At 41.9% G+C, this 26,190-nt stretch overlaps 1 protein-coding gene across 7 annotated transcripts in view; it reads left to right on the top strand.

Annotated features, from left to right (window-relative positions):
- The window catches only part of FAM19A4 (family with sequence similarity 19 member A4, C-C motif chemokine like), an 80,264-nt gene that overhangs the window by 14,083 nt on the left and 39,991 nt on the right, over window positions 1-26,190 (top strand). For 6 of the 7 annotated variants that reach the window (XM_027700969.1, XM_027700968.1, XM_027700974.1 and 3 more), the window contains 2 exons: window positions 18,638-18,773; window positions 21,771-21,886. In XM_027700969.1, the coding sequence (XP_027556770.1) occupies window positions 18,694-18,773; window positions 21,771-21,886 (196 nt within the window). In that variant the 5' untranslated portion in view covers window positions 18,638-18,693. Of the gene's footprint in view, window positions 1-18,637; window positions 18,774-19,024; window positions 19,155-21,770; window positions 21,887-26,190 lie in introns of those variants that run through there. The other variant, XM_027700975.1, reaches the window with a different exon arrangement.

Genomic DNA, 26,190 nt, shown 5'->3' with positions numbered 1-26,190 from the left:
GCTGCTTCCATTATTCAATGAGAATTATGTGTGTTTATGATAGTCGGATCAGCAAACAGAAGTGCATTGCAGATGCAGATATATTGTGAAGTGCAGCGGTTTACATTAATGGGAAGGATTTATCTTGTTGCTGTGTTGAATTTATGATGCCAAGCTGTGATATTTTCCTGTTTCAAAAATGTTATATTGCAGTGAGTTGATATCAGGGTGATAAAATAAATGTTTCTTTTTTAATTCAAGCCACCGTAAGATGCTAATAATGTTGGAGACAGGAAGAGAAATGCCGTATTTCAGAAATTAATATAATGTGTCTGTATTATGATTTCCTGGCAAAATTAACTCAGCTTGGGCTCCTAAATGAAAGTTCTTGTTATGTTTAAACTATTAAACAGGTGTGGTTGAGTTTTGTAATGGAAGTACGATTCTATGACACAAGTATTGGGGTTATTATGCCCTGCTTAATTTAGTCTTTGGGACTCTGTTCCCTATAATTTACAAGGGCATGTAGTGATAGGACAAGGGGGAATGGCTTTAAACTGAAAGTGAGCAGGTTTACAGGGCATTAGAAATTTAGATATTAGGAAGAAATGTTTCATGATGGAGGTGGTGAGGCCCTGGCATAGGTTGCCCAGAGAATCTGTGGCTGCCCCATCCCTGGAAGTGCCCAAGGCCAGGTTGGATGGGGCTTGGAGCAACCTGGGCTAGTGGGAGGTGTCCCTGCCCATGGCCAGGCAGCTGAAACTTTACGGTCCCTTTCAGCCCATAGCATTCTATGATAATTCTGAAAAGAAAATAGAGAAGCTCTAGGTGCTGGTGATGGTCCCTTCACTGGGCATTCAGGCAGCTCATGTTCCTTGCTTGTTTAATTCCAGTTTCCTGGCAAATGCTCAGCAGACAGGGTTACTAGGAAGGAAGGAGGGGTCATCTGTTCTCCTTTGCTGTTACCTCCTCCTCTGGCCTTGCCAGGGGCTGTGGCAATGCCAGGGCTGTACTCAGGATTTGCCCTGTTCCTAGAAAAGGCAAGGAAACCTTCCTGAGAGAAGGCTGTCGTGGCTGCTCTGCTCTGGGGCCACAGTACTGCTTCCTCCCCGAGGAAAACCAGGATGCAACAAGCCAGTGGATTTAACATTGGTCAGGTGGCATTGATGTTATGAAGCTAAACCTTTTTGTCTCTGTATATGTGCAGCTGTGCCTCACTCCATGAGCGTTTTACTGGTTTCACTGGAATTGTCCCAGCATGGATACAGGCAGCTGTGAAAGCCTGATCCTGACTGTCTGGCAGGCTCGTGTTGACTGCATTGCTATTTGTGCTGAGCACTGTCAGTTTAATGACTGTGAAGCACCATGGTTAGAAGTCAAGTGCTATGAAATTTTCCCCAAACACAGATCTACAGCAGTGAGTGGACCTGCACATAAAATAGGTTATTGAATCTAAAAAAAGGATTAGTCATTTTGTGGAATATAGAAAGATTGTCATATGCGTGTATTCCTGTTATGTTACTCCGTTAAACAGTGTCTCTGAACCTTTGAGTTAATATCCATTATTTGGAGGCACATGGGAGAGTATCTGACATTGGCTTGTTTAGCTGAAAGGTACTACTGGAGTAACAGTTTGACTGTGGAGATACTTACCAATTATGGGTGTTTGGGCTTAGCTTGGGCTGAAGGGGGAAAAAGAAAAAAAATTATTTTATTATTATTTTTAATTATTTTATTATTATTATTATTTTATTATTATTATTATTTTATTATTATTTTAAAAAGAAAAAAATTATCCCCATATTTTTGGTGTGCTGGTGAAATGATTAATTCTGCTTTTGTTTAGTAATAGATCTGTTTCTGTTCGTGGACCATTAAAAGAACATAATTTTCGTAGAAAAAATTACTTTAAAAAACCTACACTGACTGTCTTATATTAAGACAATACTAGGTAAAAAGAACTATCTGTCCTTTTCTACACCAAATTGAAATGGAGAGATGGATCTGAGGTGAAGCAGGACAATTTCTGGCAGAATTAGTGTAACCTTCCACCTGAGAAATGAATAGGTTCATTTAGTTCATTAAGTGTTAGAAATTAATTGGTGTTGAGCTTATCCACATACTTAAGAGCGTTTCCCTCTAGAACATTTCCTTCCTGTAGATGTTTCTAATGTATTTTTATGGTATATATGTCAGTTTAACAATAGAATAGTCACAGAAGCCCTAAACCTTTAAGAATAATTAATGTTTATAGCTCTGAAAAGGGTTCAGCACTTTAAATACAATTACTCATCCTGCCAGAGTGTATCATTCAGCTATGAAATGCTCCAGGTGCAGTTTGCTCACAGGTTGCACCCCAGATGGGTTGTGTTTTTGGGTGGATGAACAGGTAGCTGCATTCACCCAGTGTCTTTGCAGACAGCTGTAAGAATGAGAAGGAAAACGTGTCATTTAAGCAAAATTCTTGGGTTTTGTAAGTATTAGGCATTCTTTTTCCTGAACATGTTCTTCAGCAATGAATAAACTATTACTCCTAAATCTTGCTTGGAAATGTAGTGGAGACACCAGCTATTTATAATTTGCATATATGGAATATGCTTAATTTTATTATGGCTAAAAATCTGATATACCTTCTATGTTTTCCTCACGTAAGAGGAAAAATAAAGACTGAGTAAAGCCAAACTGGTTTTATTTTAAATGCCTTTTTTTTTTCTACAGCAGAAACATCTTCAGTTAGAGTTAATGAGTATTATTGTCTTTTGTTTAAATTCTTTGTTACAGACGCTTAGAGCAAAAGGGCATTAATAATAAAAAGGCCTTCTTCTCTGGAATGTCTATCTGATAATGGCCTGTATGATTTAAAAATAATGCTGTAAAATAATTGGTTTTCAAAGGAATAATTTTGTATAACTAATTGGAGGGCAAAAGGAAAATCCGCATCCTCCAGATAAATGCAGCGTCTCTTTAAATAGCCAAACAATTTTTCCTTCTATCTTTCCACCCTTAAGACCAAAATAATATCAAATCTCATTCAGGTTATACTTAAATATGACCAAACTGATAATTACATTATTACAGAGAAGGGCAGGATAGCTGGAGGGTGTGTACAAGGTGCATTAGTACTGCAAATAGAAGCTGATTCACTTATTGATAGTGGAGACACGTTTTAGCCACTTTATAGAATTAACAATTGATCAGCTTGTTAGGTTCTAGTTCTTCATAAGCACAGCATGTTTATTCATTATTGTCATTACACGGTGCAAGCAGCTGAGGTCATGATTAGTGAGGCAAGATCTAAAAAAATTTAAACTCTCCTAAATACAACTTCTGCAACGGGCAGTTTCTGAGCAATGCGCCGATTCTCCCTCCTCAGAAATAAATATAACATACACCTGCCCACTTCATTTGCATTTCATTTGCATTTTTCAGAACCATCAGATTTAGTTATTTCCCAAATGCCAGCGATTCAGGCTTGTAAAAGTACAATAAGATGGGCGACATAAAAGCATTACTTTGGAATTGCCTCGGTCACTGTAAATATCCACCAATCTATAGTATTGCAACTGATAAACGAAACACGCTGCTGAAGGAGAATGGAATGATGTTATTCCAATAAATATATCCATGATTGTTTGTTACTAAGCATAAGTTATATCTTGTAAATCAGCATTGACTTAAGCTTGAGCAAACTCGATAGCAAAAATTCCCACAGAGGCTTCTCCTGCTGAATATGACTAATATATTAAAGAAGATAAATAGTCATTTTTAAAACTTATTACACAGTAAGATTGAACACAAGAGGAAACCATTTTACAAATCTGAAAGTTAAGGTCACCTTGAGAAGAAAAGGACACTTGAGATGACTAGAAAAAGTCTGTTTCCTCCAGAAATTGAGATTCAAGTTTACTCTTTTCACGGTGTCTTTTATAAAGCTTTAGAATCCCAAGTGTAAAACCAGAGTTAGTTTTGATGTGCAAATATTTCAAAACTGTGTAGTGGATAGCCATTTAGACACTTGCATCTAACCAGTGCTACAGATTAGCTTCCAGTCTCATACTAATAAATAAAATACAGAATAATAAGTAATAAAGAATAAAAACCAGAATATGATGCTTTTTTGATAGTGATGTTTATAATATAATCCAGCATTAGAGCTGAGCTTTCTAAAACATTTAATTGGGCCGTCATATTAGTTTTCTACTTTTCCTTTTTCTATTTTGAAAAATTATCATGATGTATATTTTAGTCATACTGAACACTGTCAAGCTTTTGGTTCATAATTCAGACTTCTAGGAGTATGAAAATGTGCTCGATAGCATTTTCTTAGGGCTTGCTAATAAAGTTAATGAAATATTTTTCTATTAGTCAGTCTTATCATAGATAATACTGTTCCCTTGTTTGAGCTGTAGCAAATCAGGACAACATTGATTTTCTTTAAGAGATGAATAATGAAAGATCTATATTCTTAAATATGTAGATAAAGATAAGTAACTTAATTAAAAAATTATCAGTGGAAGGTAGTAAGATGAATTAGCTGTTTTAATTTGTTGTATATGTCAATACTCTGCAACATAACCCAGAGTTTTACCCAAAATCCATTTATGATGCCTTTTTCTTCATTTTTCAGTGTAATTTCATAGTGTCTTCAATTGCTTATTCTTTTGAAAATCACTCATGTATAGGGAATGTTAAATTCTTGGAACTATCTGCCCCAACTTCAGCTTATGTAGGCGTTGAGTCTGCAGATGTTTAATGTCCAGAGCGGTGCAGCCTGATGAAAATAGTTCTGCTCTGATCAATAGTGATGTTTACAGGCTCTGTCTCCAGCGGTGGAAGTCAGGTTACGAGCCTGATTGTTTTTCCAGTGACTGGCAAATTCTGCTCTTTGATGACATGTGCTATGAGTATCCGAGCTGGCAAAATTCCAGGCTAAATTGCTTGCTATTTTTCGACTAGCTTTACAAATTATACATGATGGAAAAAGGGACGTCTCCGGGCCTCCGTCTTTCCTCCAGCGCTGCTTTTAATATCGAGTAGACATCATCAGGGTGCACAGTGTAGGGGAGGAGCTGTTAGGAGGAGCTGCTCTATTAAGATGTGGTAGTTGATCTTATTTAAAGGAGGAGATAAACAGCCCTGTGCTGGAAGGGCTCCTCTGTGTCACACTCCGTGGGGTTTGTCTTGGTCTCACATTAACGGAGCAGGCACCCACACCCGTTCCACTGGTGGATTCTCTGGTGGGAATAATTACGTGTGTAGTGCTGTGCCTTGAATAAGACTTTCACAATCCTCACGCTTAAATTCTAAGTGACTCCCAAGTCGTGCTGGTTTTCAAGCTTGAATCTCCAATCTCAGTGCAGCTACAAATACATGATTTGACAAGCACGGCTGAGCTTCTGCTTCAGGTCCTTGGGTCACTGCCTTTCTGTTGCAAATGCATTGTCCAACGGCTGGTTAGAAGGTTTTTTTTTAAAAAAAGGCTGTTTTTTCTAGACATCTCTGTTAGCTATCCAGGGTAAGACAAAGCTGGTTCACAAAGATTTTCAGATTTTCACCTTCTCCTCACTAGACTCAAGGCTGTCCTATTTGAAATGACTCAGCTGGGTGATGAGAAAAGAGACATGTTGTAGGTTGGCCATATCTGTTACAGGAAGGGATTGAGGAGAGACTTTATAATATCTCTGGGTAAGGCGTTGCTTGGTAGATAAGACATGAGCTGAGCAGTCTGTTAGGATGTTTCTGTAGAGCTTTCCTGGGATGGTTTGACAATAGAGTGTGTGATTTGGGCAGGCAAATTTTACTCTTCCCACTCTACCCAGTAATGCCCTGGCAAACTGTGAAGTGTTGAGGAGACATTGGTATCCTCCAAGCTTCAGGCTTTACTTTGTTTTACCTTGTTTTATTCACTTTATCTTGCTATAGCTTTTGATTAAACACATTACTTCTGTCACTGAATGAGTAGCAAACACTTGCAATGGATTTTGCTCCATTAGGAGTAATGGATGGGAGTGTTTCTTGTCCAGAACAAGACTGTCAGAATCCAAGATGTGAATAAGAGCCAAGGAAAATTAATTGCAAACCTGTCAAGCCTAGTCTGTCTGTATTTTTATTACACAGTGTCCAGGAGATCTTTCTGGGAGAAGTTTTTTTTTAAATCCTGTTGCTTGTGCAAATCCAGCTGAAATTTACCCAGGCACAGCAGAGGAACTGTTACTGGTCCTCTGTGCTTGGGGAACAACCTCTGGATTTTCCCTTTAATTCATCATTTTTGCTCCACACTTTACAACACACAGACAGAATATGGTTGTGGTTCTGTATTTTGGGACATGCATCTCAGGAGACCAGTGGGCCAGAGGTCTCTGGTGGATAAAAGCTCCAAGGAATCTCAGATAACCTGTGTCCGGATTGTTGCAATGGAGCTTAAGCCAGGCTTGAGTGCTGCATTCAGAGAGCTCTGCTAACTTCTCCTGAGTGGAGAACAGGAAGCTTCAGAAAGCAATACTTTCCGGTTAGGATGACTGTCTTAGGAATATTCCATTATTAAATAAGAAATTTTTCATATTCTCGAAGACCAGATGCTGAGACCTTCAGGTTAAAAAGGCAATAGATTTTTTATGCTATACTGCTATTGTCAGGTAATAAATTGGATGGTGCTATTGCAAGCAGAGAAATAATTAAGAATTCTGGTACAATTGAGCAGTCAAATTTAAAAGGACAAAATAATGGTTTAAGAATCCAACTGTCTTTGGCTGGAGAGCAAAAATAATTTAAAATGATAAACCACACCCTCCACTGGCCATTTATTCTGTTTTACTCAGCAGTGTCAGTATTCCAAGTGGGTTCTTCTGTCTTTCTGATGTACAGAAGCTGCTGTAAGACACTTCATACTCACAAGCATCTCTTCAAAATCACACAGTCTGAATGAAGCTGAACAAATAAGTACCCACAAGTACCCAAGTATTTATTCTATTTGCCCAAAGCCATCAGCTTAGAAAAATAAAAAGGACCATGAGAGTAAAATTAGGGTGGTTGCGCTCTCTAGAAAATGTCCTTTGGGTTTGGCTCACCAAACACTTTCTGTGAACAGAGGATGAATTTTGGCCATTTAGGGGAGGATAGAAATGGACAAAACTTCATCCATGGTTAAAAAATGAAGTATTAAACTAAATTGGCAGTAGATAACTATGTGAAAATAAATAGGGTTTGCCTAGTGAATGGAAGAGCTCTAAATTAAAACTCTGTACCTTTCTTTTTGGATGTGGTGGTACCCTCTGGTGAGTGAAGGTTCAGTTATCTGCAGCTTCTCTTGCTAATCTTGGCCTAAACACTTGCCATTGAGTGATTTTTTTCCATTTTTTTTTTAATTAAGGTTACCATTAAAGTAGAAGACTTAAATTCCTGCTCTGGTCCCTGAGATGTAGCACATTTTTAATGACAGCAGTTTTTAATCTAAACCAGTCCTGTGACTGTCTTTGCTAATGGCCTTCCTCCAGCCTGTGTGACTGCCTTGCCTTGTGCCAGGCTGTGGAAGTGCTGTGTGCAATAACCCTAGAATTTGAATCAATGATGCAACCACTCCATAGGCCTCTTAAAAGATGTATCTCACAGTGCAGGAAACTCAGGTGGGAACAGTTAAAGCGAGAGAGTTTCACTTTTGTGTTCCAGTTCATCAATCTTTAAAGAGACACTAGCAGGTCAAATGGGTCTAACACTGATCGATGTACAAGAAGAATCCCTTTTTAAAGTAATCACAATTCATCTCCAATGGGCAATTGAGAAATTAAATAAAAAGATGCAGCCACTGGGGTCCTGGTGGGGGAGAACTTAATTAGCTCAGCCCTCACACGCTCTTTATTGAGTCATCCCTTGGAATCCATAACCCAGCCCGATCGGGTTTTTGCAGCCCATTATGTTTTTGTTCAGTGAGCTCTTACTGGGTCTGACAACTTGTCTCTGAATAGTGCCTGCCATCAAGAAGGCCATCCCTGCCTGGCTTGGAGGACAGTTCCCTGCAATGTGACAACAACCAACCATGTCTGTCCCCCAGTCTCTCACTGAAGGCTCCTTACTGTGTAACTGCATCTCAGGGGCACACACAGGACAGGGCCTGGTCACCACCCGAAGGGCAAATGTCTCTTGGTCTGCAGCTCATCAGCAGCACAACAGGACAGCAGCAGCTGTCTCAGGACCTTGCTAAGTGCTCTTGATTGCTCTTGTTTGAGTTATATTTGAGTTAGAACCAGTGTACTAGTAAAGGTACACATGGCAATAATAAACAAGGCGTGTTCAGGGTATATTTTAATGGGATTATTGGTTAGGAAAACTTCTGTAAAGTTGTGTGTAAGATGAAGTGACTATTCAGTTGCCTATCTGAGGCATTTCACACCTGTTGCTAATTCTAATATAATTGAAATTTGGAGGTTGCTCTCTTTCTTGTAGTTAAGTTTGAGTACCGTTTCCCCCAGGACAGAAATTCACAGATCATTTACTCAAAAGTGGAAAAAAATGTGTATTGTGGGGATCTGAAAGCCAAGGTTCTGTGAATAGTCAGAAATCAGAGAAATGGAAGACTTCTGCAATCCATTCCCTGAAAAAAAATATGTGGCAGAAATATCTGAGTGTCCACCAAGCTGGCTGAAAATACTGGTTTTTAATTTGATGCCAATATCCATAATATCATACAAGCTCAGGAAGCACAATCCAATCTCTGGCAAACAATATCTCATTGCTAAAAGATTGAACTAAACATGTCACCAAGTTAACTTTTTTTCTCTGTGAATCTTGAGACTTTTTTTTTTTCATAAAATCTCAGTTTCCTGAATGAAAATAATTGGAGAAGATTTTTCTTTTCTGTTTTCTAATTATTTTTTAAGAGAGTTAATAGCTCACCTCTAGCAGGGATGAGAAGCTGATTAAAAGCTGATTGTTGTCTACCCTGAAAATAAACAATCAACAGTTTGTTATTTTCACAGATCTCATGTCTTTAAGGCACTCATAATTGCCTTCAAGTGAGGCACGGAAAGTGGGGGGAATCTCATGCAACATTTCCAACCCTGAGCATTTCAAAGCATAATCAAAATTATACCACTTACCCTTCCCCCTGCTCCTCCCATCAGTCATGCACACGATCATGAAGAGGCCTTTGCAAGAACGGAGGGGCAAGATAAAAGCAAAAATCCGTTCTAGGAAGATTGGGAAATGAAAGCCTGAAGTTCAGCCTTCTCTGAGCTTTGTGAAAAGGAAGATTATTATTTGTTTTCTTTTTTTAAAAAGCAAATGAGAAAGTTTCTCGCTTTAGCCATGAAGAGGCTGTTACTCATTCAAAGCCTGGCTGTGGTCATACTTCAGCCAGAGAAACTGGCTGAGCCTCCTGTATGGAAATGCTGTTGAATCAGCTGTGATGGGCACTGGAAGGAGGAACCTCTGATGACTCAGGTGCTTGAGGGGGAAGTACCACCCCAACACCTTCTATTAGTGTTTCTGAAAAGCAGTTACCAGCTTGCTGTGGCTGCTGCTCTCCTGTCCTGGTAGTGCAGTGACAGGAAAAGTGTCTGGGACTGTTCTTACCAGTCCCTCCGCACCTTTTGAGGTTTGCTCCTTGTTCATTGCAACAGTAGCCAGAGCTCTACCTGGCCTCCTTGTGCCTGTGAAAGGATGAAAACAGCATCCAGCAGATGATGAACCTGCTCTAAACAGGGAGACCTTTTCCCCCTGTTGATCAATATGAAACTCAGGTGGGGTCTCTTTCCCTGCCTCCCAACTGTTCTCTTGATGCTCATAGACAGGCTGCTGCCAAGCAGTTCAGCTTCCCAGAGGAGTTAGGAAAGATGCTAAGCAAGCAAGAAACAGAGAGGGCTGAGAAAGGACAGGGGAAGAGGCATGAGGGATTGGGCTGGAATAGGGAAGGATGAAGAAAATTCTTTCTGGAGGTGAGGAGCAAAATGTGATTTTTGGGACTTGTGAAATTCTCTTGCAACAGGGAATTAAGTCCCTGGTGCTGCTGGAAATGAAAATTGCTGAGAGTGTTACCTTATATATTCATATTGGGATTTGGAGTTTTTCTGGTTACAAAGGAGAAAAACGGGGGCCTGCTGGAGGGAGGTGGAGTCAGTCCATGTACAGACTGTGCACAATGCGGGTTCACTCTGTGTGATGGTCTGTGCCTCCATCCAGCATGATGTTGCCCAACCATAGAAAAGGGAACACAACTCTGAGATTGGCTCTGAATATGCTTTTGTTCATTTAACCTGAATCCAGACTGAATAAGATTGGGATCTCCTTTAAAGTGCAGTTGTTTATTGACCCAGCTCCAAGTCTTCATGCCACACAATTGACTTTCTAACATATGAGCAGTATTTTGTCTCTGTCATTCAATGATATAACACTTTATACTTTTGATTAGCAATTCCTGAACTGGTGGGTCAGGAACCCAGTTCTGGAATTCTCCTATTCAATAGAGCAACGGTTTTCTAAAATAACTCTGATAAGAAAAGAATGTTTTTTAACACTGAGTAAAAAGCTCTGCACCCACACAGCATCAAAGATGGGTTAAAGCTCTTTGGCCTGTGCTTCTCTCCCCCTGTACAAGTTTAATTCTTCGTTATTACCACAAAAGATTCTGCATGGGGCAGAATTTTAAACCAATCCCAAGCTGACTGTGTTATTTTGGTACCAAAATGGGAATACAAAAAAATGTTGCCTTTCAATTTGCTAGTAGTTGCTCTACATACTGCCCTGAGCCTGACAGAGACAGCACAGCACAAGGTACTTTGCTATTGGCTTATGTAGTGGATAACACAGGTGTTAAAAAATGTGTGTTCAGCCCATAATTGCACTTGTGGAAATTTAGTGCTGTATTTATGAAATGCTTTTCCTTAGAATCTTTTAATAATTAGATAATGAGTCCCAAGTGGAACAATTATCTCATATACCCAGACAGTTGGGATTCTTCATCAGCCAGTGTGCATCCACTGCTCATAAAGCATGTTTGTGTTCTAAAAGCAAAACTGGCTATTCTGTGTTTTCCTCTTGGAGCATTTCAGGCATTGAAACAAAGGCAGAGACCAGGTTACATGGATGACACAGGAATGGACAGACACTGTTGCAGTCAGGGCCTAATACAGCTTAGAGAAGCATGAGTGGACATACTGTAACTATTTACTGTGAATGAGGTGTTTTGGGGAATAACAAGAGAATATAATATTCTAACAGGTCTGGGACCTGCCAGTGCATCATCCACAGGCACAAACAGACATGAATTTTGCTCCTTCAGCCCTTCCATCCATTCGTCCCTCCTCTGAGCAATCTCTGCAAAATAACCTACCAGCTCATCTGGGTCCCTGGTGAGTGGGAAGAAAGTTGAGTGACCTGTTCTATAACAGGTCAGGTATCTTTTCACTCCAGGGGAGAAATTAAATTCGTCCGCCAATTCAGGGTATAGAAAACAGTGTTTTATGGCTCAGGATAGTCTGTACAACAACTTCAGTGCTTTGCTACCTGGCAGGCAAAGTTTACAGCAGGGGAAAAGGTGTATTTGCTGTGCGTGGAACATCCTGCTGAAGAGACTTCCTTCAAAGACGTTTCTCTCCACATTTTTTTGGTGTGCTCTCTGCTTTAGATGAGTACTGCTCTGCTTCTGGGAGGTCAGCTGGGAGTGGAGCAGGGCACTGTCTCTGCTCTGCCTCCTCTTTGAACAGGGTCGAAGCAATTCCTGCTCTCCCTTGAACACAGTGCCTGAAGCCTGCCCATCTCTTAAGCAGGCCTTGCACTGGGGGGGGTGAAGATTTTGAGCTGCTGTGAGGGACTGAAAGTAGCTGGATAATCACAAGGAAAAATTCTTTCTGATAAAGATAGTTGAAAAGAGTTGAAATGCTGGGCTGTAACGAGATCTCCTGTGTTGGCTGTGCACATTGGTAAGTCTGTGTAACCTTAAAAATGAAATCTTGATGGTGATACCTCCCTCTTCAGGAATTTACTTTGGCAGAATGGTTTTTTGCGGGGTGGTCGTGAATAATAAATAATGCTGAATGGAGAAAAGGGTCTGTTGTGCCTCTCTTCTACAGCCAGAATAGCTGTACTTTACTCTCTGAGCAGTCCTGTTGGTCTTAGTGAACTTTTTGCTGGAGGAAAGATGAGAACTCACTTTGAGTTGAGAGAGCAGATTCTGAAACGTTTTCCCAAAAATTAATTTTCTAAATGAGATTCTGTTTCATTCAGATGATCATCTCATACTCAGAGATCATTCTTTTGGACTGCAAGTGATCAGTTATTTGTGCCAGCATGACTCATGTGCTTCATTTTCAAGTCTAATTCTTGCTGTGCAAATACACTTGCAAGCTGTGAGTTCTGGTGACCACAGGTCCCCAGAATGTACACTGGAGCTGGTGTATATGAAGAAGTTACTGTTTCCTTGCCTGGAAAGGACCTGAACTAGCCTCATTTCAAATTCCTCCTTATACTGTGTGGACTTGAGGTTTTGTGGCAGTCCTCTAGGTCTCACCTCCAGTCCCTCACTTGAATTTGTTTTCTGATTCTGCTGTTGCTGCTTCTGCGTGACCTGAGCTCTACTGAATCAAATTTGGAGTCCACAAACTCTCACTTAAAATGAGTCTAACCGAAAAACCTTTCCAGAGATCATCCACCCACGTCCCTATTGTGACTGGCACTATTAGCTAAGGAGGGCTGTGGTGTCTGGAGCAGAGAATTAGGGTGACTCAGGCATATTTCTCCCAGGACATCATCTTAACATGCCCACTACAGGCAGAAGGTTTGTTCTCATCTTTAAAGGAGGTGGTGAGGTCAGATATAGCCTAGAGAACTCCAAATGCTGCTGAAGACAGACTCAGTTCCCCCCAAACATGGCACACAGGATGTCTGTCTGTGTGTGGATGGTCTGGCTGCTGGTGTGGTCGATACCTCATGCTATGTAGATATAATAGCAGTTCAGTTCGTCCTTCTTAGGAGGCTGTGGGTTTTATTTCCTTTAGCTCTCATTTGGTATTGTTTTCTTTTCGTCCCTATCTCCCCCACTTGCTGTTAAATGAGATTTTGAAATATTCCTGTGGAAAGGGCTGACTAGTGGTGATGGACTGAGCTGCCACCGGCAGAAAGTGATGTCTAAATGGAAAGTGGTGTTCAAAAGTTGCACATGAAGTGTGTTGGGAGTGTGCTGGGGTCTGAGAGGTACTGGGCACTGCTGCAGTTCCCCCATGGTTTTTAGGATACCTGCCTGGCTTTCTCAAAAGCAAGGAAGCACACTTGTTAACTTGCTGCCAGCTTGCTCAGCTGATTTTCATGCTGTCTAAAGAGCATTCTCACTTCAGTTTGCTGTGTGGAGCTCGATGTGACAGGGCCTCCCTCCCTCAGAGATACCTGCAGAGAAGCAGAAAAGTAGATGTTGACTCTGGGAGTAAACGGGCAGAGGAACTGGGCCCAAAGAGTTTCACTTTCTTGCACTGTGAGATTGGTCTTGTGCTACCTTCCAGTGCTTGAAGGGAGCTTACAAGAAAGATGGAGAGGGACATTTTACAAGGACATGTAGTGACACGACAAAGGGGAATGGATTAAAAGTAAAAGAAAGTAGGTTTAGATTAGATATTAGGAAAAAGCTCTTCCCTGTGAGGGTGGTGAGGCCCTGGCACAGGCTGCCCCATCCCTGGAAGTGTCCAAGGCCAGGTTGGACAGGGTTTGGAGCAACCTGGTCTAAGTGGAAGGTGTCCCTGCCCACGGCAGGGGGTTGGAACAAGATGAGCTTTAAGGTCCCTTCTAATCCAAACCATTCTATGATCCTGTGATTCTACTATATGGATAACTTTGTGTCCTTCCTCAGTTTGCACAGTGCCTTCCTACCTGGTGTAACCCTTATTTGGTGTAAGGATTGGCAAAACTGAGGCCTTTAAAGACCTGACATGTCCCTGTGGGATGTGCCAGCTGGGAAAACAACAGGAATATATCAGGAGGTACAAGCTGGAAGGTGCAGTGTTTAAAGCGAGGTTAATTAACTCTTGGAATAACTTGGCCAAGGTGGATTTACTGACACTCGAAGTCATCGGATCAAGCTGAGTTTACGTGGCCTGATGCAGAGCTTTCTGGGTGAGGGTCGAGTGACTGAATTTGGAGTCCCAGACGCATCATTCCCCTATATCAGCCCATTCCTGGGGGCTGACGGGGCTCCCTGAGGAGACTTGCGAGGAGCCCGGCCGTGCCCCTGAGCACGTCCCTGCGGTGCCCAGACCCCGAGGGGAGACTGAGCGGAGGGAACCTGTGACAGCGACGTGTTAATGTGATTAATGAGGAGCCCTAATTGTCACGGACAGCCCGTGCCGGCGCAGGGAAGCGCTGCCGGGCGGCCCCGCGGCGGGCGGGGAGAGCATCCCTGGGGACCGGGGCGGCTCCGGCGGGGAACAATGAGCGGGGTTCGGCGGAGCGGCTGTGCGGACGGGATTTAATGAGATTTCCGAGTACTGACAAGAGCTGGAAGTGTTTAATAGCTGCGATTTAAATTATTCATGGCCGGGCGGGGCCGGGGCTGTCGGGGAGCCGCTCGGGCGGCGCGCGGCCGCCAGGGGGCAGCATCGCCCCGCGGTGGAGAGAATCCGAATGGATGGAACCGGGATAACGATCCTGGAACCGGGATAACGATCCTGGAACCGGGATAGTGATCCTGGAACAGGGATAGCGATCCTGGAACGGGGATAAACATCCTGGAACTGGAATAGCGATCCTGGAACGGGGATAAACATCCTGGAACGGGGATAAATATCCTGGAACCGGGATCACGATCCTGGAACGGGGATAGCGATCCTGGAACCGGGATAGCGATCCTGGAACAGGGATAGCGATCCTGGAACCGGGATAGTGATCCTGGAACCGGGATAACGATCCTGGAACGGGGATAAACATCCTGGAACCGGAATAGTGATCCTGGAACCGGGATAACGATCCTGGAACAGGGATAGCGATCCTGGAACCGGGATAACGATCGTGGAACCGGGATAGCGATTGTGGAACCGGGATAGCGATCCTGGAACAGGGATAGCGACCCTGGAACAGGGATAGAGATCCTGGAACCGGGATAGCGATCCTGGAACCGGGATAGCGATCCTACATCCCGGGATAGAGACCCTCCATCCTGGGATAGGGACCCTCCGTCCCAGAATAACCACCTTTCATCCTGGGATAACCCTCCTCCATCCCGGGATAATGATCCTCCATCCTAGCACAGCAATCCTGTATTCCGGCAAAGTGAGTCACCCGCTCATGGCCCGAAAGCTGCCGCGGGCCAAGGGGTAACATCATCACAGAATCACAGAATGCTTTAGGGATGGAAGGGACTTGGAGGATCATCTGGTTCCACCCCTGTGCCATGGGCAGGGACACCTCCCGCTAGACCGGGCTGTTCCAAGCCCTGTCCAAGCTGGCCTTGAACAGTCCCAGGGATGGGGCAGCCACATCTACGTAACACCTAGTCTAAATCTCTCCTCTTTTAGTTTGAAACCATTCCTCCTTGTCCTATCACTGTCTGCCTATGTAAAAAATTGCTCTCCCTCTTTTTTACAAGCCCCCTTCAAGTTCTGTTGCTGAATACCTGACCTGTTTATAGAGGTTTAGCCCTGAAATGTGGCTCTGGGTTAGCCAGTTTGTAGCGGGGGGTATGGCCAAGAAGGTGTTCACTCTCACTCTTTTCTTGATTTTTTTTTATTTTTTTGTCTCTGGTTCCCCTCAAACTCAAATAGCAGCACTTTTCAAAGACATACAGTGACCAGACTAGATCTTCCCTCCCCTTCTACGAAATGCAGATGTTGCTCTGTTTTCTCTTGTTCTCTTATTCAGTAGGAGGTAAGATTTTAACCAGTGGGGTTAAGCTCAGGCAGGCAAATCCCCCTGTACAGTACATGGCCCCCAAACTGCTTTCCTCTCTCACCCATTGGTTTATAGAGAAGAGGAGTCTTTTGAGGGATGCACTGTTGTATTATAACTGAGGAATTACTGAGAATGGAGAAATTAAGGCCTTTTAAATATTTAATGGAAGGAGGTTTTCTAAATTATTTAATAGCTTATTATGAAAGATTGCATAAAATGGTTTAGTAATTTATTCTTTGCAGAAAGTAGCCTTAAGAAGCATTTTACAACATGTAAATATTGGTAGGAAATGCACCTAATTTAAAACGCTGTCTTATTCCTACTGTCAAAGGAATTATACAGCGCCCATACAGTTTTCAAATAACTTTAAACCTTTATTGTTTCTGTTCTTGAAACACTTCTCTGGCATAGGGAAATGCTGTTTGTACTGATTTTACTGAAGTGCAGAGGCACAGAGAACAGACTGTGCTGAGACTGAGGCACATCAGATCTGACCATGGCAATTCCTTTCAGATCCCAGAAGCCACAGTCTTTGTTTTGGGCATGTGGATGCCCTAAATACTGACACGGGAGTTGTGTAGCCTCCGGGGTGAGTCATGTGCAAAGCAGGAGCTGTTCATGGCCAGCCCAGGGGTAAATACTGAGAGCCCTTCCCCTCTCCAATTCCCTCTTCCTTCTTTTCAGTATATTTAGTGGAGATGGAGGTGGGATTCAGTTGCCCACTGACCAGTCATTGTATAAAATCAAATGAACAGCTCTGCTTTCCAAAGTAGTGCAATGCCCTAAGACGAGGTAGAGACCAGCAGCAAATCCACTGTTCACAAAACACACAGAAAACATGGCTTTGCCATGAAAAACCTGGAATTCCTTTTACCCTTATTAACCAAGTGAGCCTCTTGCTTCTGTTCTGACCTGTCTCCTTTATTGACATAAACCACCTGATGTTGGTTTCAGGAGTTTGCCTTAATCTCCCCTCAAACAACCCTATTTTTAAAAGAAATATCTCTGCCTGGAAGGCATCAGAAAGCCCCAAGATATGCTGGTGGCTGTATCATCTGTCACTTTTGCTGCTTCCATTTAATTAGAATGAGTTGGAATAATCAATATTTCCTTGTCTTTTACAAGTGTTTAACATGTGTTTACAGAACAGGTTACAGCAACGTTAGTATTTACCTGTAGGTGCATCTACACAGGGTTTTATTTTCCTCTCTAATAAAAATTATGGAACAGATAAGCACTAAAACCCAGGTTAGTGTATTGCAGTATTGATTTCTGCAAGAGCATTGTAAGAATATATTTATCTACCTGTCCTATTATGAAATGGGTAAAAATGTACCACATAACCATTTCAGTCAGTCAGTGCTATATCGAAAAGCCTCTTTGTTTGTTCTTCTCAATAGGCCTTTTGAGACACACTTTTTTTATTTTTATTTTTTATTTTTTATGTATTTGTGGAAGAAAGGATTAATACAGGATGGTAGTACTTTGTCTTAAGACATCTCGTTGTCCACATGTTGTTTTAATTAGAACTGTTGTGTTGTGATTTTGGCTCACTCTGAAACTCCACATTGGAAAGCAAAGAGAGAGTAAAATGTGATTAATTATAGTTTGCTGGCCTGGCACCTCTTTAATTCCAGCAATTACTCTATTTTCTCATGGCATTCTGAACAAAAAGGAGCTGTTAAGGCCAGGCTGGACGGGGCTTTGAGCAACCTGGTCTAGTGGAAGGTGTCCCTGCCCATGGCAGGGGGTTGGAATGAGATGATCTTTGAAGTCCCTTCCATCCCAAAGCATTCTGTGATTCTATGGGTGTGTTGAGCCACGGGTTTCTGAGAGGTGTCTGCCTACGTGCTTTTATGACCCTAGAGATGCTTTGCCCTCCGATGTGGTGGTGCAATTTTGTGTTTCTTAGAAACAAATTTCTAATTGATCAAAAGAAGGGTGAAATTAAAAGAGTGGTGGAGAAGATGAGAAAAGGTTATTGTCACCTCTCTGTAGTGAAGACCACATTATTATTACTCTCACAAATTGCACTGTGTCATGCTTTCTATAGCAGAAGGTCAAGCTGCGCCCAGGGATAGAAGTGAGAGAACAAATATAAACAACAAAAGCAAAGAGACTCAAATGTCTATAAAAGGGAGTGTTTGAGCTGGTTATTCTGTTGAATGTGTGTCAGTACTGCTGCACAAGGGTCTCCATGTAATGATTTCAAAAGGTAACTTCTGGGTACAGTGGGCTGGGAGTGAGAGGTGATGCTGGAAGCAAGGGGAGACAGAAGTGTCAGAGGGTGCAGCAGTGCATTGATCACACAGACACGCTCCTGTGGATGTGACCCTCTGCTCCTGAGGCAGCCACACTCCAGGGCCTTGGCCAAACCTCTATGAAGACAATGAAAGATTTTTTTTCCCCTTTCTCTAATAATCTCTGGTTCATACCGTTAGAGGCTTCATGTAATCATGTGGAAATGTGTTTGCACTATGGTGGAGTCTTAGACCTTACAGCTTTCACAGCAGCTGGGTGGCGAGAGGGCACATGGTTATAAAGCCCCAGCAAGCTGCACGTTCTGTTTGTGATTCCTGGTACAGCGAACTCTGCCTTTAGTTAATGCAGTGATAATTCAGAGCTGCCTTACCACAATTTCTCTGCGTTCTTGGAAAGAATAGAGCAATACAACTGCTGTCTTCTGCCCTGGATTGCACTGTAGATGGCACTGTGAAACAATGATTTTGGTTACAGAGATGTATTTTACAGCACCATTCCAGACGTTAATTGCAGTGTAATATGCCTTTCTTTCTAGGTCCCCAAAGTGAAGGAAAAATTCTGAGATGCAGAAAGTCCTATTTGCTGCCGCAAATGGGAATCTGGAATAACTATGAAAAACACACTGAAATAATTGTGTTTGACTGGAACAAAATTCTTACAAAGTCCCCAAGGTAAGAGCACTTTTTATCTTTCAAATGACACTGAAGATTTGCTGTTCTGGTGAGCAACAATATCTACTTGAATCCAATAGAGAATGAAAGCTTGACATTTCTGGAAGCAGCAGCCCACTGACGCTGAAGGGCTCAGCACCCCTTGCTGCATCTGTCTGCCAAATTTCATTTTTCTCCTGCCTTTTCAAAGATCCTCTTGTATTTCTTTACATTAGCAGGCTGAGAACTTGGGTCCTGTCTACCTGCAAGGCAGACCAAAGTCTGAAAATGTATCATTTGAATGGTACTGGATGCTTTTAGCAGCCTTTCAGTTTGGATATAACTAAGTTGATGCTTGGTAGTGATACACTTATTCCTGGACTTGAATATTCTTGCAAAGGGGTAAGGTTACCCTGTTACCCTGATGAACCCTGGTTTCACATTCCCTGTCTAACATCACAGCACAGCTTCATAATCAGGGAAAGCTTTTGAAATTATTTCAGCACACAATCATTTCTACTGAGACCAGTTTTGCTCCTGCACTGGGAACAGTGGGAACACCTGGGTTCACTTAATTGCTGAAATAGCAGCTGATAAGCACACAGTGCATGATTTGAGACTAAATATCTGTCCCTTCCATTAACTCCTGCCAGTGATGGCACGTTCAAAGTACCTGATCTGTGGTATTTAATTCCATGGGTTAAATCCTGCTTTCAGTCACACCTCAGGAAATCTGTAGGAAAGTTCCTGCCTTTGTTATGATACCACAGAGTGAAACCAGAGCTGGGGTCTCTGCTATTTGGATCAGATTCCAGTGTTTGCATTTAGAGCAACAGACAGATGGGATTGCAGGATGAGCAGATGATGACATCCTATTTAGTGGTAACTGGTGCATGAGCTGTAAGCCTATGTATGTTTCTCATGGAGAGAGCAAGAAAACTAAGATTAAATTCATCTCTCTCCTCAAGAAAACGAGGTTCAGTTACCTGGGAAAGAAATGGTACATTGATTTCAGAACTTACCAGGCAGTTTTCTTAGGCTAATATTGGATCACCAGTAATAATAACATTTATGCTGGTTTCACAGTGACTCAATCCCATTAGCTGCAGTGGCATTATGTGGTTCAGCTGGATGCAAGAGGTGAATTAGGTTCAGCTGCTCTGAATTAGCCTGGGAGTGCTCCATAAGAGGGCACTCACAGGGTAGGCAAGGACTAGTGATGTCTCTATTTTCTGAGCTGTAACAGAACACGCTGAACCCTCGGTGTGTTCCTTCCTGTACTGGTTCATTTGCATTCAGGGAGGCAACACTGGGCTTGAGATAGAGCACCTTCTTAAAGCCAAAAAAGGTACCACATTGTCAAATCAGTCCCTAAAATGTGGATTCTTTACATGTAATCTTTGCTTTCTGAGATTTGTAGACATGGTGAGCTCTTTATTAATGCTGTGTAATTTTTAAGAAAAGCTTGTAGGCTGGAGTAAAGTCTGCAAGGACAGCTGAAGATGCTGGGATTTGCACCAATGTATTTCTTTCTCAAGTGTAAAACAGTATTTGTTGCTAAGATATGTTTACATGCAGCAGACTTTTTGTCTCTTAATTTTTGATATTAGTAAGTGCTTTTGTGATTTGTTTGGGCTTTATTAAGATTCACAACAAGAGAACAATATTGTTTTACAAAGTGTGAAAGTGAAACTTATGCAAGCACTACTAAATGAGGAAACATGGCCTCTGCTTTGGTTTTGTTTTTAGGTGTTTATCAAACTTAAACAACATCCAAGTGCTTCACCTGGCTGTGACAGTAGAGCTGTCTAAGGCATGAATTGTTTCTTTTTTTCCCTTTTTTTTTTTTTTTACTATCCCTATATTCAACACTTGAATATTGGGTTAACTGAATAGTCTCAGACATTTTTAAAGATAAACAGATAAACAAATTATTTGGAACATACTTGGAAGAATCAGAACTGGAATCCCCAGGGAGAAGAAGTTCCCAAAGGACTTTTTGGTGCAAATAAATATGCTTGTGATAGGCTTGTCCAAATCCCAGTATGTTGATTCACTGCAGACTAACATCACTGCTATGAAAGCAGTATTTAGTTCAATTTATGCAAATCTATAAATTGCCTTTAATTAATTTGATGTATTCCTGCTTACAGAATTTGCTGAAAGTGTGAAACGTGGTATCTAAGGGTTCAACTACATAATGCCTGTTTATGTATCACACAAGTTATAAATCATGGTAACTGAGTTTAAGAAGATGATTAGATTCCCTTTCTATATGATGAATGGCATAACATAAGCTATTGAGGGATTTAATTGTAGATATTTGCCGAAAAATTACTGAGGATTTGTGATCTTAGGTCTAACACTAAGATTAACAACATGTACTTTCTTTAGAACAAGTGTTTTCTGAAATGCAGTTTTTAGCACCCTGGCAGAGAAGTGAGTCCTTACATATTTGACTGAGGTGCTGGTTTCATGAGTGTTTAACCCTCAGCAAACCTACTGGAAAGGAAGGCTCACAGGTGGTGTGTGACTGGGAGGCCCAGCCAGTTCCTGCCCACGGCTACATGGGAGCTGGTACCTTTAGCAAATGTGTCCTGAGAAGCATTAAGTAAAAATGACATTTTTTTACTATGATTGGGGCAAGTGCAGTTTAAAAATAGTAGCGCAGCTTATAAATATGTATATTTACATTTGAGTGTGGATGGATCTTGGTAAAAAACGACCCACCCTCTGTCTCAGATTCATAGAAATGTATTGCGCTCATAATGTGTTATTATAGATATGTGTTTGTGGGTAATGTAATGTGTGATAGACGTTGTTTTGCTTCCAATTATGAAACATTAACAAATAACTGATGCCAACTAAATCGTGAATATGATTTTGTCACTGTTGTCTTGTAATAAGCCATATTGGTTATTCTTCAGCATCATCTCAGCTTTCCTTCCCCACATCGTTTTTATGTTATTCCCTACCTACATTGTTCTTTCACTCAACTGCTTCCTTTTCTGCCTCCAGGATGAGATTCTGTGCCAAATCAATGCTTCTCTCTGAGTGGCTCTTTCTGGTCTATGTGTTAATGGTCTGCTGTAAATTGTTGTCCGCCTCTAGCCACCATCCCCGGGGGCACACAGGTAGGAGCTTTTAAACTCATTATGTGCTACTGAGACCAATTAATACCACTTGCAGCATGTTAGAGCCCACTTTTTAGCAATGGATAATTGATGAGGCTGTTGACAGCATGTTGTAATCAGTGCAAGAGGTTAAAAATATAACACCAAGAAAAAAATGAGTTATTGTAAATTTTCATGGTTTTTCTCTAGTAATTTTATGTGCTGAAGCTCACCAGACAGTTTTTTTTGAGTGACTTTATGACTGCTAGGACTTTGGGATTTGTTTGTGTCATTTTGCTTTATCTGTATTGGGATTTGTTTGTGTCATTTTGCTTTATCCGTATCTGAAGACATTTTGAAATGTATCTTTATCTTCTCCCTCTTAATCCTGTCGTTATCAACTGACTTTACAACGGTGTCATTGGCTTTGGTGGGCAATAGATCAAAGCCTTCAGACTTATCTTAGTCAGTTCTTTCACTGAGTAACACAAATTCTGAACAGTGCTTTAGACCAGCTTGTGCTCCTTCTTTTCCTAACTTGCATAGTGAGGCAACCAGAAAGATCTTGCATTTAAGGGGATGTACTATTATAGTAGGGAATTATCTATGAGGCACAATGTATTATCACATTATAAGTGACTGAAATGGCTCAGAATAAGCTGGGTTGGCTTGATGGAGAGATATCAGACTGGATCTCTGGAGGAACATCTCTGTTAGGATCATGCAGACACATCAGCTTGAAAGCAGAAAGAAAGGTATCTGTGCAAGTCCTAAATAAAATGGGATAGCTGTGCTAAGATTGTGTCACCTTTGATCCCAGGAGAGAGATAAATTAACAAAATACCTCTTTGAGCACCACTTCTCAGGAGAGGCCAAAAGCCTGGCTGCAACACCATGATGATGCCTGAATTCTCAGCACCACAGTCACCTTCATGGTGGCTTGGGGACTTCAGCAAGTCTTGCTGTTTGTGATATAGTCTTATTCTTAAATTAGTCCTAGAGTCCATATGTAATGTTCTTAGCTCTGAGCCAGACTCTTGTGGTTCCAGGTCTAATGTTAGCATCCACTCCAGCTCAGCACTAGGAAGTGGGGATGCATTTCTTAAGGCTCCATCCTCCAGATGAGACAAACTATTGATCTCTTTCCTGGCTGCTTTGAGTGGTCATCTAGGTGGGAGCTGAAGGCTCCTCACGTGCTCTCCAAAATGTCTTCAGTCCTGGCAAGCAGGACTGACTGTCCTGCACAGAGATGCTGTGTCTGTATCTATGTGCTCACAGCACATCAGCAGTGGGTGTCTCTGAGAGCTACCAAAACCACCTCCTTGCCTTACCCCATCACCAGCTCTGTGTTCCCAGGTGCTGTGCAGCACTCATATGTGTTTGCCATAAAATGCAATCACAGACTGTGGAGAATAACTGGAATGTTGTAGCAAAAGCCCAAAGAGTGATTCCAGTGAACGCAGCATTGGAGGAGGATCCGTAATTCTGCTTTGCAGGGATCTTTTATGGAAACTAGTTCAATCACTTCAATGAGGAAGGGGGTTTATGCACAGTGACAAGTTAATTAGGCCCTCTTGACCTTTCCTGTAAACAACTGCTGCTTAGCGAAGCATTTCAGAGCTGACTACACAGAAAAACCTGGAGAACAGCCTTCTGCAGCTTTTGTCATTTAGGCAAGAGTCTTGTCAGAGGGAATGATATTTTTGTCTTTTCAAGATGCACTTTGCATTTGTAACTAAAGGAAATACCTGTAATAGGGTGGTAGTGATTTTGTGTTGTGGGCTCATATGATGAACACTTATTATGTATTATGTAAATTATGACAATATTTTTTACATAATGTTTCAGAATGCTTGACTGCCTACCTATAGTTGACACCAGGAATTCTTTCCACCGTATCAAAGAGGTTCCATAAAACACAGTCAGGCTGCTCGACTGTTAAGCAGATTTGTGCACTGTGATTTCTCTGGGAGGCTAAAGAAAGGGTCTGCTCTTCATGACTAGTTTGGTCCGATTGTGGAGTTATTTTTCAAATGGGCACCCTTGAAGCTGGAACCTTCATGCACCTTTTTAGACTATGGTGTCTTGTTCTTCCCCAGATGTGAGTTTCCCTCATCCCATCCCACTTTAGGGTTCCATGTGGTAGATGAAAGTAATTCTATTTTTGATTCTCCAACTCTCTATGTCTGACACGTGGTACCATAGAACATTTAGAGGGCTTGAGGAGCTCTCCTCAAGGGGCCAGTGTTTCCCAGCCTCACCTTATCTTTGCTGTTTGACACAACACCTAAATAGACCACCTAACATACGATCAAATCTGTGCTGGAATCTGTTGTGTGAGCAAGACGTGTCCTTGTTCATCAGGAAAACAAATAATTCAGAGCTTTTAGCACAGCCTGTTTTGTGGAAAGCAAATGATTAGCCTCATTTGTTTAATAAAATTAGCATGTTCTTGGATGGCAATTGAGACAGAATTTTTGCAGTCAACAGGCAGCATTAACACTTTTCAAAGCAAAAGGTCCTGAAGCACATAAGAGGGATGAATTCAAGCTTTGTGTTTGACAGATGTTTTGTCTGGTGTCCCTAAGATCAAGCAGCTGTAACCTGACAGGTACATGCTGAGGTGGGATGCTGCTGATGAGGCAGGAGGTGCTGAGCCTGGGATACTTTAGGGGGAGCTGGTTTTTAAGAACATGTTGTGCCTGCTCCTGGCAATCAGTGTGTCTCAAGTGATGTGCTTGACACCATCAGTGCCTTTGAATCAAATGTGTACTCGTTACGGCCAAGAAACTCTATTAACTAAGAGCAGACAATAGAATTTAAGATGAAAATGGGGATTGACTTTTTCTTTTCAAAATACTACCATTTTTAAGGAGCCTAATCCGATAAAAGACAATTATTGACTTGGGTCGTGTTAGATGGTGCCTGAAAGAATAACATTCAACAGCTGTCTCTGCAATATTCAGGCAGGAACAGAGGCTAGATCTTAAGGACCCAATAACCATCTTCTTTCTGAGAAGTGGGAGAGAACACCACTGAGCAATCCCTTTGACAAAGGGGGCCTCTTCACTGTAATAAAGTGTAAGGCAGACCTGGTTCTTTCTTTTGTTCTGTGAAATATTCACCACAATCAAATGGCTGGTAGGGGAGAAAGGGACTGTTCAATCCTGCCAGGCAATCCTGCCATTGCTTTGCAGAAGTTTGGATCTCAAGCCCAACTTGGAGGATGCAGCCTATTTTTAATTGGAACACTGTAATTGCTTTGACTGGCAGAGTTAACCAGGCAAAAGGTAGGGAAGAAATGTTCCTTCTTATTACCATTGGACTGTTGAAGATGCTGTTTATGCAGATTATTCCAGCACCTTCCTTGTACATCTGTGTGGAGAAGACAAGTCAGAATGTTCATCTGACTTTGTTGCTCTGAATTGCTTTTCTGAAGAGTTTTTTCTTTTGCACTAACAATAGCCAAGGGAAGCATAAGCACCAACCTTACTATAGCTTTTGGGCAGTATTTCAGGCTCCTGGACTACCCAATACCAATATAATGATCAATTCTATGCTGTGCTGGATGAAGCAACATACATTTAGTAGCAGAAAACATTTGTTTCCACCTCACTGCTGTAAGTCAAAATCCACAAATGAAGAAGCATTGAAAAGACACTTTGTCAGGTCAGCTCACGTGGAGGCTGGACTTGCAGAACATCAGTTGGTACATCCAGCTGAGCAGTTTCTGCCATGAATTGCCAGTGCAGCTTGGCTTTTTTGAGACTGCTTCTTTTATGTGATGATGCTCACCTGAAGTGCTTCCAGCTGCCTGCTGCTTGTTGAAAGGTCTAGATTTTTGAGAAGTCCATTATTATTATTATTATTAATATGCCTGGAATCCATATATTTAATGAACATCTGTAGCTTAAAGCAGAGCCAAATTGGTTCACATTTCCCTTTTCTTTGTGATTTCAAGTGAAGAGTTCAGTGATAGCCTGAATGGTTTGCTTGCTCACTGCAGCTGCAGGATGATGCAGATCACAGGGATAAATCACGGTGTGTGGGTGCACTGGGACAGCTTGGTCTTTTAGCCATCTGGAAGAATACGTAGCAACTTTGTTTCCTGGAGTTTTCCCCCTGTTGCATCGCAGACAGTTTTATTTATGGGGTTATCAGAGGTTAAAAGGGAGAAATCTAAAAATGGCAGTGGCAAGCAAATATACATGACCCTTCTAACACCCTGGGGACGTACACACCTCGTGGCCCTCTGGTAGGGAATGAGGGAGGAATAGCAGCCCAGGATAGGTAAAAGCTTGATGAGTTGTCGGTGTGGGGTGTGT

Source organism: Neopelma chrysocephalum, unplaced genomic scaffold (genome assembly GCF_003984885.1).
Source record: "Neopelma chrysocephalum unplaced genomic scaffold, ASM398488v2 Primary Assembly neopelma1_147, whole genome shotgun sequence".
Lineage (NCBI taxonomy): Eukaryota > Metazoa > Chordata > Aves > Passeriformes > Pipridae > Neopelma > Neopelma chrysocephalum.
This window is presented reverse-complemented; position numbering and strand designations above follow the sequence as displayed.